General features: G+C 43.9%; 1 protein-coding gene across 4 annotated transcripts in view; it reads left to right on the top strand.

Annotated features, from left to right (window-relative positions):
- The window catches only part of KDM1B (lysine demethylase 1B), a 725,553-nt gene that overhangs the window by 107,747 nt on the left and 605,226 nt on the right, over nucleotides 1–12,580 (top strand). For all 4 annotated transcript variants that reach the window (XM_086965107.1, XM_086965106.1, XM_086965105.1 and 1 more), the window contains one exon: nucleotides 7,000–7,111. In XM_086965107.1, coding sequence (XP_086821233.1) covers nucleotides 7,000–7,111 — 112 coding nt within the window. The remainder of the gene's footprint in view (nucleotides 1–6,999; nucleotides 7,112–12,580) is intronic.

Genomic DNA, 12,580 nt, shown 5'->3' with positions numbered 1-12,580 from the left:
TCAACATTTAACTGAAAATCTTGGTGACAAAACTGACCGGGTGCTCCCACACCTGGTCCATCCGGACCAATCTGGATTTGTGGAGGATCAGGAGTACAGCATTAACTCAAAGGTGGTTACACATATTATTGATATGGCACCTAAGCCCCCCTTGCCACTGGTTTGGAAATTCGGGGTTTCATCCTGCAAATAACTACAAAGCTTTTTGGGCATGGAAAGTGAATAGATGCCTAAAGGTGGGGGACATTTCCGCAAGGGTAGTATCAAATGTTTTGAACAAATAAAAAGGGGCCTTGGCTAAAGTCAAACTGCACGGCTCCTTTACAAGCAGCTATGCCACTTGATCTTTCAGAATTTGGTGAGAACTTGGGCTTAAAGATGCTTTTGAGGCATTGCAAGAGAAACTATTAGAAGCCTCAGACCCAGACAAACACTTGGTAACTAAACTTAACAATTCATTGCATATGGTAGAGGCATCCTTCCAGGAGGCATGAGACAGGGATGGGATGAATGATGTGAAATTGACCGTCCTCATGCAGAGAGGCAATTAGCATTAATGGTAGGAAGGTAAATCTAAAAAATAGATAGCATTACACCCGACACACTTGTATTTCTTCAGCAAATGTTCAAACAAATGCTGCAGAGGTGGTGCGAGGGAAGAGGCTTCTTGCCACACATCCTCTTTTCATTGCCACAGGATTAGAGACTGTTGGGGGTCAGTCCCAGGAGACATACCTAATCATATGAATTAGAGTACCTCCCACAGTCCAAGGGACACTGTTGGGATGGCTATCCAGGTGGGGTGAAAGACTATACAGAGTATGAAGAACATGGTCATATTGTTACTGCTTGCATCTAAGTAGTCACTTCTGGAGAGATAGGGACATCAGACTGAGATGGATATGGACTGCTACCATAGGCTTTGACTAATGTTGGGTTGGAGAAAATCACGTTTGATCTGGAAGAGAGAAAGAGTTTGGGAATCAGTGGTGTTCCTTGTTAGACTTTGGTCAAAGAAAGTAAATCACTCATTGGCCCAAGAATGCCAAGTGTGATACAGATTCTGCTGGGAATCACCTCTGGTGATGCATCAAGGGACTTTTTGTGGATCCCGATCTACATTTGACCCAAAATGGAATATCCCAGCTTGTTCTGTCTTTCCTGCCTAACGCAGAGCAAAGTGGAACATTGGCATTGGAACACCTGGTGCTGTGAATTGCTTCCCTAAATCTACACATTGTACTCCTCAATAATTGTAAGTACAACTATTGATCAGTCAATACCTTTTTTTTAACATTTTGTAAAATTCCATTGACATCATACCTAAACATTCCTAACCTACTCTATTATCTCCAGTGACTCATAAAACTACATTTCTCTATTGTTTCTTTATTCATGTTCTTCTATATTTAGCTGCTGCTTTTGATACAGTTTATCACTTTTTTGCATTCTCTTGCTTGATTTGGTAACTTCAGTACAGGTTTTGATTGTTTGAATCCTACCTACGATATGACACTTATCTTTTTTCCTGAAAGGGCTCCGTATCGTCCCCAACCTATTTCTGCATTGGATTCCCATATGGGTTCACTTTACTTCTCATCGTAAACTGTTACCCTTGGTTTATTCTATGGATTTTCCTTTCTGATCTTACTCAACTCTATATTTAATTTCCCTCTTCTTCACATTAATCACATCTTTTATTTCCTTGCCACATAGAAGGTCACATCCAGAGACAAAACGACTATCTTCATCCTTCCAAAAGAAGACCAGTTTGTTTTCCTATCTCAAACTCGTCAACAGCTTTTTTTCCCAGCATTTCTATCCCCACTATTTTCATATCCACAAGTGTTGCACTAGTATTTCCTGCCTATTACAGTTATACAGCACAAAGAAGACCTTCTCTGCTAATGGATATGTCTTCTCTTCAGATTTCTCAACAATTTTTCAGACATGAGACTGGATTTAATTTGTAAGCAGTGCTCCTAATTGGTGCAAGGTAGACCCCATGCGGCTCCAACTGCAAAGCTGCTGATGCCCTTCGAGTCAATGATGTAGAGATTCTGTAAAGATGCACTCACTCCATTTTACTACTCATTTTACTGACCCAGATGCCTGAAGTTGGCTAAACAATTTTGCTTATATAGCTTCGTTTTTTCAAATATGGCTAATTTAAATTAGCTTAATATGTCTTTGTCTAAGCTCAGCGGTTTAAATCCTGTGGAGCATGAAATAGTGCTGTTTTCTGGGTAGACCTGCTTACCACCTGCATTAGGTTTCTAGCCTTGCTGGGTCAGGAAAGAAGCGACTCCTCTTCTGCCAAAGGGCTCAGCATTCTTCATAGAGTTAGTTTCCAGTAGGGGAGGCTCAATCTCCACATAACTGAGGAGAAACATTTTAAAAAATCAGTTCATTTGGAACTGCAGATCCGTTTCTAAAGACCTAGCACTGTTATAGGACCCTTATGTTGTTGTATTCCTATTCCAAGCCCTTTCTGGTGATGGGGGGGACTGCAGCTCAAACCAAACATATCTGCTGCCTAGATCTTAGCTACATTGAAATTGTCATCGGAAAAGTTCTGTCCTGTCATTTTGAAGCATTGACATTTGGGTGGGGGGGGGGTACTAAATCAGTTGCTCATGAAGGGTGATTTAGATTTAGAAACTCTACACAGGTATCACATTAAATAACAGTACCTAATTATGTTTTCCAGGCAGTTACATCTTTTTTACAAAACAATAAGCAGGCCATTTAGAAGTTGATTGATGCGAGGCATCAGCTAAAACATGTCCACCAACCTCTGGTGCTGTATGGTTCCTACTAATTAAGTAGGACTGTGAGTTTTGATAACAACATATACGTCAAAATATGGGCCCTGAGTCTGCCCGTAGAACCAGGATGTGTTGGCCCAATTCCTGACTGGATCACAGTGGGTCATCTGGACCCCTAAACTCGCAGGGTACTGGATGGTGTCTGCAACCTTAGAACATGACCATCTAATTCCCCCAAAGGAAATTGTGGAAACAGATCTACCCTTTTGTTGTTAACTTAGGCATGCCTAAAGGGAGACACAAGAAATACCTGAATTGGCATTTCAAAAATGTATTGAAGCAATTGGATTCTTGTGTAAAAACATGAGCTGCAATTATTAGCAGAAGGACACTAATCCTTGTTTACCAGCATTACAAGAATGGGAAAAAAGATGAATAATTCAATTATTATAACTTTGCAGTGATTATATGAATATATATTTCTAATAATGATAGCTCTACCTAACACTGCCTAATCCCATAGAGAGCATAGTGAGAAATGCGTCTTGCCAGATAAGTTGGAGCATCCTAACTCCCCATTACCTTTGTGTGATGTATCAAGAATGCAGTCTGGTGTATCACAGGCCGCCGCCCTTTTCAGATTAGTGATGGGAGTCAGTAAGGCTGGAACTCTGTCGCGGGCGAACGTTGAGGAACATGGCTCAGAGGCTTTTTATATAATAAAAACCTGGTACCAGCTGCGGCCTGTGCAGGCAAGAGCGGTGGGGCCAGGTGTGGGGTATTTCGATGGACTATGAAGAGAGAAAATTAAATTAAAAAAATTCCCTCGTCGTCTGTTGAAATCGCCCACTCTCTCCCCACCCGGCCCCATCGCTCTTATCTGCACGGGCCGCGGCTACCTGGTACCATTCACACTGTGTCACAGGTGCAATGGTGATGTGTGTGTCTGTCTTTCCAATTTAAAGCTGTCTCCAAACAGACAACCAAACCCAAGGGCAGTATGCTCAGTTTTCTTGTAGCCTTGAAAAGAGTATATAACTGTCAAGATAAAATGCTTACGAAGAAATGTGCTTGCATGCGGAATACTTTCAGAGTACGTTACCATTTACGTACCAAGCATGTAAAAAAAAATATAGCAAATGAGGGCCCTCCCTTTTTCATCCATCATATTGCAGTGCATGTGTTTGCTAGCCCTAGGCACAGTGCCATACATTTCCTTCCTTTTTATGAGAGTTAAGTGGGATTTTGTTGTTGCATAATGACAAACAAATATTTTTAAACACACTCTATCTTGCATTTAAATATAAAGTTATCTTGAACAAAAAGTTTCACTGTTGAATCAACAATAGCACAGTTATTCCAGAAATTACAGTGTTTGCGAATTGGAGCAGTCTGTGGGGAATTCTGATATCTGACAGGGTCAGCTGTTGGCATAGGTGTGCTGCGGGGCCCAGGGCACCACTAGTCAGAGGGGTGCACTGATATATCTGCCCATGGTATTGTCATTCATGAAAAATATCCTGTCAATATTTAAAAAAATCCTAATGACCAGGTGTACATTGTTTCTGGTTCTCAGTGAGCTAGTCGTCCTTTCAAACATACACCTCTGGAAGGTCTTTTCGGTCTGCAGGAAGAACAGGTCCTCACCAAAACTTGATTACATTGTGCCTTATTGCCTGAGAGTTGAGAAACATAAGCTGAGGAAATAATTCCTTGCCTGAAAAAGTAATGGAACTGGTCTTGTCACAGAGTAGACTTTCCACCAAGTTGATGTGCACGTGCAGGTGGGAAGAATTTGCAGATTTGTGCGTTAAGGAGAAAAGTGAAAAAGATGGGCAGAACTGCACTAGTGGCTCCATTATGGAATTGCTATGCAATGATATTGGCTACTTCACCTTTTGAATTCGGCACAGCCTGATGTTGGTTGGGAGAACTGCTGGAAAAAATATCATGTCCGGTCTGACACTTACGGAGTCTTCTAAAGAGAAATCTGTTACAGTGAAATGTACATCAGAAAGAACCGTAGTGAATATAAGTAACTTTGGTAGCACTCACTTTCATTTGAGTAAAACCTTTACTTCTGTTATTTAGTCTCTATGAACTTAACTTTTCACTATTTGCCTTCTAATTTATGCTGCTCTTTCTTTTCAGTGTATTCCTCACTTGACTGTTCACGCTGTTGGTCTCATATGTTTCATTTGCGTACTACTGATCTTACTACCTACATTCACCCCCTTCATTATGTCTGGTTGGTTTGTTGTCAGTTATATTTATCCATTTGCTGCCCAGTACTGCTTTTTAATATATAATGATAGTCTTCGTGTAATCTTCTTTTTTTTTTTTTTTAATTTTTTTATTTGTTTTTGCAAGATGCATGACAGTCGGATTGAGTCACTGTAATAAAGGAGCATACATAATGAATACATTCATAGCAATCAGGAAAATACAAACATAAAGTCAAAACAAAGGTAAAGATACTGTCATATCCTTCATACCAAAAATAAAAACCATAAATAGGACACTAATTCAGGCAGTCCAAAATCCTATCGTACATTGTGGCACATTGAGGGTTAAACACTTGAGTCATAAAAGAATCCAATATCACATATCACACGCAATACTAGGGTTCATATTTCAGGCTCAAGATACTGTGAAACTGCTCCCCATATCTGTTCACCGAGCTTCCTCTTTCGAGGACCTTCGAGAGCATACAAACTATTATAAACTGAGAAAAACCGTGCCCTCCAAGCCTCGAAAGAGGGCGGCTCTTGTAGTAACCAGAAAGAAGCTATACATAATCTATACACCGCAGTCTCTAAGAATATTAAATTAACCTGTTGCATTGATATTCCTGTCCCCGCCAATCCAATTTCAACACCTAGAAGGATCTGTGCAGCGGATAGCTGAATTGGTTTGCCCATAATCTCTGAAATACATTTTTCGATCTGTGTCAATAGGCGAGCTAGAGCTGGGTAGGTAAAGAAGATATGAACATCATCTGCCGACATCTGGCTCGACAGCGAAAGCATTTCCCAATCAGATCACCTGGTCTTCGTGTAATCCTTATTCAGCATTTCAGTGTCATATCTCTAAGGGCAATCAAAGTGCAGGAAATAATGTTCATGGTGACCATTGTGTTGTGAAATACTATCTGGAATGCTTTGCTTGTAATTATAGTTCTTCCCCCTATACTGGTACTACTACTACCATACTTGACAACTCACATCAAAGCACCCTTCAAACATTCAGTTTTATTAATCTGTCTGGGAACATATCTCTCTAAGGACTGTGTATCCTCTTGGAAACAGTCTTTGCCGGACACTCAATGCCGCTTTTTCAGCTACAGCCAAGAAAGCATACATCATCTGTTGGGCACATGTTCTCCGCTTTTACCCCTCTGGCGAAAATGAATAAGTCGAGCTTTGAGGACCTTGAAAATTTGGTCTTGTCGTCCTGCAGTGATAACTCTTTTTAAATGGACACAGTATTCAGTTAGCATGTACGACAAACAGGTTTTTGCAGAATGTGGGTAAGCTGCTTCCACAATGAATACTGTCCCTTATCCGTGCAGCTATGATTATGTAATGATGTTCAACTGATTTTATTATTGTTTTGCACTGTAGTCCCTTTTCTAACAAGCTCACGTTTGATATTGGTTGTAAACTGGCAACAAAAAGAATCATGACTAATTATTTACCTAAATTACAGTAGTATTAAAGTAATTAATACAGAAACTCATCATAGAATTTTTGTTGATAGTCTAAATCGTTTTTAAGCTCTGTTCGGCAGCAATTTTAAAAGAACATGTTATTATTATTTTAGTCCTTTCCTTCTTCCTTTGTCTTTTATTGTGCTTAAATGTATTTTATATGTACGTGTAATGGTTTTACTTAACTTTGCATGATATTAAATACACTGAAATACATTTTTTTAAATAATAACTTCCTGTCCCTCTTTATATGTCCTGGGCATATTTACTATTATTTTCAAATTGGAAATCACGTTAAATAGCATACTTTCGAAATAAGATGAAGTAGTAAAATTAGTTGTGAGTGGCATGACCACGGTAGTCTGTTTTGGCAAATGAATTTATCACAAACCATAACATACAAACTCCAACCAAGTCTAAGAAGAAGTCTTTGGTGTTTCCATGTTTAAGTGACACCACTCCTCTTGCACAACTAAGTTTCTTCTCTTAATATATTCCAATGAATGCTTTGTTTCCTTGCAGCCATAAGGATGGCTATGAGAAATTCTCCTCCTGGAAAAGAGTATGGACAATCAATGGTAGAAGTGAACCCAGCCTAAAAGCATTTATGGCTGATCAGCAAGTTCCAATTTGGGTAAGAACGGTAGAATGGAATTCTTTTGTGTAGGCTGATTTGTTTTTATTTCTCTGTTAATCATTTTCCTTTATTTTATTAAGAATCATCCAAAATAATATCTTAACATAATTTATATGTATTGAAGTTTGTTGCTTCATATACAGAATAACATATATTTTGTGAATAATGTTCAGTGGTTTTCAACATAACAATGGGCTAGACAAATACACGTAGCTAATGCACAGATACAGTGATAGTAGCAATTATACTATCCTCTTTAGTAAACTGTGTGTTCGAGGCATGTGGGCTGCTGAATTCATATCTGTGCATAGATCGCCGCCTAGTGTTGAGTCCGGATGATTGCACATTGTTGTCCTGGAAGAGTCTTCGAAGTATCACGAGATAGGTGGCTCCTCCCCTGGACTACAGTGCGCCTGGGCATCGACTCCATCCTCAGATTGTTTTTTTCCGCCACTGGGTTCGGATGTCTTTGAATTCCCTCTAGTCGGAATCGATAGAAAACTTTCTTAAGACCAAAAGGTCTTTAGTCTCTTACGTCGGTATAGTCTTGCGTTCGGTCTTAGTTCTTCCAGCTCGGTTCCGAGCTGGATTCTCTACACCCGCGTGCTCTCGGCGCGGAAGGCCTAGTCGACGCTCCAGACCTATCGACCGTCCATCATGGACCGAAGTCCATTCAAGAGATGTCCCGTCTGCAACTCGAAGTATCCCCACATCGACGTCCACCCGGTGTGCAACAAGTGTCTGTCGCCGGACCACAATGAGGACAAGTGTATGGCTTGTTCACGGTTCAGGTCCAAGAAGACGCTTAAGCTTCGACGAGCTGTGCGCCAGGAGGCCCAGCATGCTGCACCGGCGCCTGTGGACATCTTCGATGCAGGGGATGTCGAGGACGAATCTATCCAGGACATTTCTGAGTCGAACCCTGCGTCGGACGTCGACTACGACGTGGATGCAGAGATGTTCGAGGCCGAAGAAGTCGTCGACGAGGTAGGAGACGACGACGGGGCCCTCGGGGCCATGGAGGATAGCTCGGATGAGGAGCTTCCTCAAACGGACTCTGGGGCCGTGCCAATTTATAAGGCTCAGGTCGAGGGATCGCCTTCGGGCCTTACCCAAGATCTCACGTTGGGTTCTACGGCCCCGCCTTCGGGCTCGGCCACGGACATTGCTGTCAAGCCACTCCCTGGCAAAACAAAACTGAAAGCGAAACATACGGCCTCGACTCCAGATACTGCGCAGGTGCCGTCCTCGAAACCGAAAGTGCGCATCGCTTTGGTCCGCTCCAAGGCCTCGGAGACCTCGGCGCCGAAGGTGGCTGTCGAGCCGAAGGCTCAAGTCAAGGGCGTCGAGACGAAGTCTGCCGCGCTGAAGACTAAAGTGAAGGTGGTCGAGCCGAGCGCGTCGGCGCCGAAGGCGGTTGACGCCGGTAAAAGCCTCAGCGACCCGAAGAAGGCTGTCGGCGACCTGAAGAAAACTCTCGGTGACCCGAAGAAGCGGCTGGATGACCCGAAGGTTCTCGCGACTCCGCGTCAGCAGGACAAGGCCAAGGGCACCGCGCCCCGAGAGTCGACTCCAAGTGTGACCTCGAGGGATTCCATTGAACCGGCGCGCCCGTCCGCCGCGTTCACCAAGAAGGTGACGGACTCCCTGCAGCGCATCAGGGACGGGACCGCGTCAGTCGGTCCGAAGGATCCTCCGCCTACGAAACCGGTGGAGAAACCACTTAAGGCGTCCACGCCCATCCATATCACGTTGCCACCGAAGACGGCGCCAAAGGCTTTAGCTCCTAAGGCAGTCGCCGACGTGCCCGAAAAGGTCTCCTCGTGCCGAAGGCGGTCCCCGGCCCGCGACCTCGACAACTTTCGGTGGACGAGCATCAGGAACACTTCATCGATGCCTAAACGGGCAAGCTTTCGCTCCACAAGCGGAAAATCGCCCCTGAACGCCCAATGGAGTCTTACAAGATCCCTCTCAAGAAGAATAAGGACTCTGCTTTCACTCCCGCCTTGGTGGAACCACTTTCCCCACTGGCTCATAATGTTTCGCCCACTTACTCGGATGTGGACGCTGGAGAGGGGGATGATGAGGATGAGTACAGTTATCCTGTCTATACAGACCCTGAGGATACCAACGAACCCTGGACAGCCGGTGGTGACCCAGGGGATCCTCAATCGGGACAAGACCCTCAACTTATTTTGGCAAAAACGTCCCCTACAGAAGACTCTGCAGCTTTCAATGCCCTAATTGAGCGGGCGGCTAACAATCACAACGTCCAGCTCCATGCTGACCCTGTGGATGTCGATTTTCCTTTTTGATACCTTCTCAGTATCGGAAAAAACTGTTAAGACTCTGCCTATGCTGAAAGGTGTTTTAAAGCATGCTGCTGAGATCTTTAAAGTACCTACCAGGGCGAGGGTGATAAACCCTAGGATTGAGAAGAAATACAAGTCAGCGCCTACTGATCCTACCTACATCAAAGGACAGTTGCCTCTGGACTCCCTTGTTGTCTGGAATGCCCGGAAGAGGGCTAATTCTCAGACTACTGGTGATGCTCCTCCCCCAGACAAAGAATCCAAGGTCTTTGAGGCATCGGGGAAGAGGGTAGCAGCACAGGCAGCCAACATCTGGCGCATTTCTCACACACAAGCGCTTCTGGCGCGCTATGACAGGGCACACTACGACACACTGGAGACCCTGTTGCAGCACCTGCCTGATGAATACAAGGAGGCGGCTGAGATGCTGATTCAGGAAGGGAAGCTAACCTCTAACGCTTCAATTAAGTGCGCTCTGGACGCAGCTGATACTGCTGCCAGAGCTATAAACACTAGTGTTATGCTACGGCGACATGCCTGGCTGAGAATCTCTGGATTTAAGCCTGAAATCCAAACCACCATCCTTAACCAAACAGTCAACCCAGATCACCTGTTTGGCCCGGAGGTTGACACCACCCTAGAAAAGATAACAAAGGACACGGAGACTGCGAAATCCATGGGTGCCTTACAGTCCCAGCAGTTTCGGGGTGGGTCTTTTCGTCGCTCAAGCACTAGAGGCGTTTCCAGGGGCCATCTCTCCCAGTCCACGCAGTACTACAAGGGCAACACTCAGTCCACATACACCAACAAGAGTCGAGGTGGATATCGTGGTAACAGCGCCAAGGGCAGAGGTCGTGGAAACAACAGCGCCAGATCCTCTGTCACCAGCAAACAGTGACCCTTGTCACTGCCCCCCGACCATACAACACCGGTTGGGGGGAGACTTCAGCAGTTCCTGCCCGTCTGGAAGCCCATCACCACAGACAGGTGGGTCAGGAAACTTATCCAATACGGTTATTGTCTGGAGTTAACATCCACTCCACCCAACATGCCCCCAAGAAACCGTCCTATGTCGGCCGAGCATTTGCACTTATTGCAGCAGGAAGTCACCGTTATGCTGCAAAAAGGAGCAATAGAGCTCCTTCCTTTGCAAGAAAGAGGCACAGGGGTGTACTCCCTGTACTTCTTAATACCAAAGAAGGACGGGTCCCTCAGGCCCATTCTGGACCTCAGGCCACTCAACCATTACATCCTGTCGGAGCACTTCCATTTCAGGGGTGCTACAGGGTGTCCTTTGGACACCCTGGCACCCCTGAAATCGCTTCCTTATTTGCGATTCGCTGATTGCTAATCGCAAATAAGGATTGACTCCCCATTCCTTCCTATGGGCCAGGCCCATAGGAATGAATGGGGAGTCAATCCTTATTTGCGATTAGCAATTAGCGAATCGCAAATAAGGAAGATGTAGAAATAGCTATAAATTTTGCGATTTCTACATGCATCCCGTTTTGCGAGTCTTGAATAGCGAGTCCTTAATAATCGCTATTAAGGTCTCGCAAAAGAGGAGCATGATGAATCTGGGGGAATGTGATTAGTTTTGTGGAAAGTCCAGATTAGATAGCTATGGTGTGCTGTGAAAATGCCTATGTTAAAGCTATTTAGCGCCGTGTGAAATCGTAATGTATATGTTGACTTAAGAAATAATTTCAATAATAGTTTTGCAGGCTTTCGCATCTGGCCCTGGGGGGGTAGCGAGCCTCTTTTAAGTCACATACTAAAGTAGAGGAAATTAAAGAAGAGGGGAGGATGAATAAGGACATCCATGCTTGTTTTATAGCAAGCTCTGTTTCAAAAGGCAGTTTTTAAAATAACGGCGATGCAGCGGTAAAACCAGCTGTACCCCGACAAGGTTTCATCTTACTTTGTGGTGACTTCTCGTCCGCGGGTTCACCTATGTGGGGTCCTCAGGAGCAGGCTGGCACCCATCACGGTGTCTGCTGTCATTTTATTGGAAACGTTTCAGTGCTGGAATCACTTCTGAGTAGCAGGCGCGCCATCACGCACGTAGCGTGTGACGCGGAAAAGGTCTTCACGTGTGAGAAGAGTCGACGGTGTCTAGAGCGCTAACTGACCCTTTGGTTGTCCTCAATTTCCAGATATGATCTAACGAGAATGCATTATTTACAATTGCGGGCTAGTGTCTAGAGCGCTAACTTACACTTTGGTTGTCCTCAATTTCCGGTTATGATCTAATGAGAATGCATTATTTACAATTGCGGGCTGGTGTCTAGAGCGCTAACTGACACTTTAGTTGTCCTCAATTTTCAGATATGAATTGCTAAGATCTAACGAGAATGCATTCTTTACAATTGCGGGCTCAATTACTGTGCACAGGAATTTGATTTAGACGTCCTATTGTTTACACACAAAAATACTTGAGGAGCAGTTTTCCATGCATAGTTTAGAAATTAGTCACATTGGAGGGGACTCACGTGACTTGATTCGAACATGCATGCATTATTTACAGTTGCGCACTCAAATGATTTGCACCAGAATTAGACGCCAAATTAAATAGTAAGTACCAGGGAGCAGCCCTTCATACATAGTGAGATGCTAATCACACTGGTGGTTATCGGATAAGAGTGCAATCACAATATAATGATAGTGACACTTATCACAGTTCCTGTGACTATATCGTGTGTGCATTGCTTGGGCTCATATATATGTTATCCAGACCCTTGATTCAGCTGTAAACTACATTTAATTATAGTGTGATTTTACTTTCAGTGGGGGAATGCTTTAGCGGTTGAGGCTGTTCCAGGGTACATTATCATTTAGCCCTTGGATATGAGTGGACATCCGATATATCCATCTTTGCTCTTTGTCCAATAGTTCTTGTTGGATGTTGTTGACGTTACTGTCCAGTTGCTCAATCACTACCCATTGCATGTCATTCGGGATGTGACTTTGTTCAAGAAAATGGCTGGTCATGTGTGATCTATTGCGCTTGCAGAAAATGTTACTCCGGTGTTCAGATTCTTGTTTTGACTTTCCGGCTTGTCTTACCTACATATCTTAGGCTACAGGGGCAAGTTATGAGGTAAATGACGTTTATGGAATTGCAGTTTGTGTGTCGGCGTATTTCCTAGGTTTT

The sequence above is a fragment of the Lissotriton vulgaris genome, chromosome 4_1 (genome assembly GCF_964263255.1).
Source record: "Lissotriton vulgaris chromosome 4_1, aLisVul1.2, whole genome shotgun sequence".
NCBI classification, from domain to species: Eukaryota; Metazoa; Chordata; class Amphibia; order Caudata; family Salamandridae; genus Lissotriton; species Lissotriton vulgaris.
Note: the sequence above shows the minus strand (reverse complement) of the source record. Positions and strands in the feature narration are given on the sequence as shown.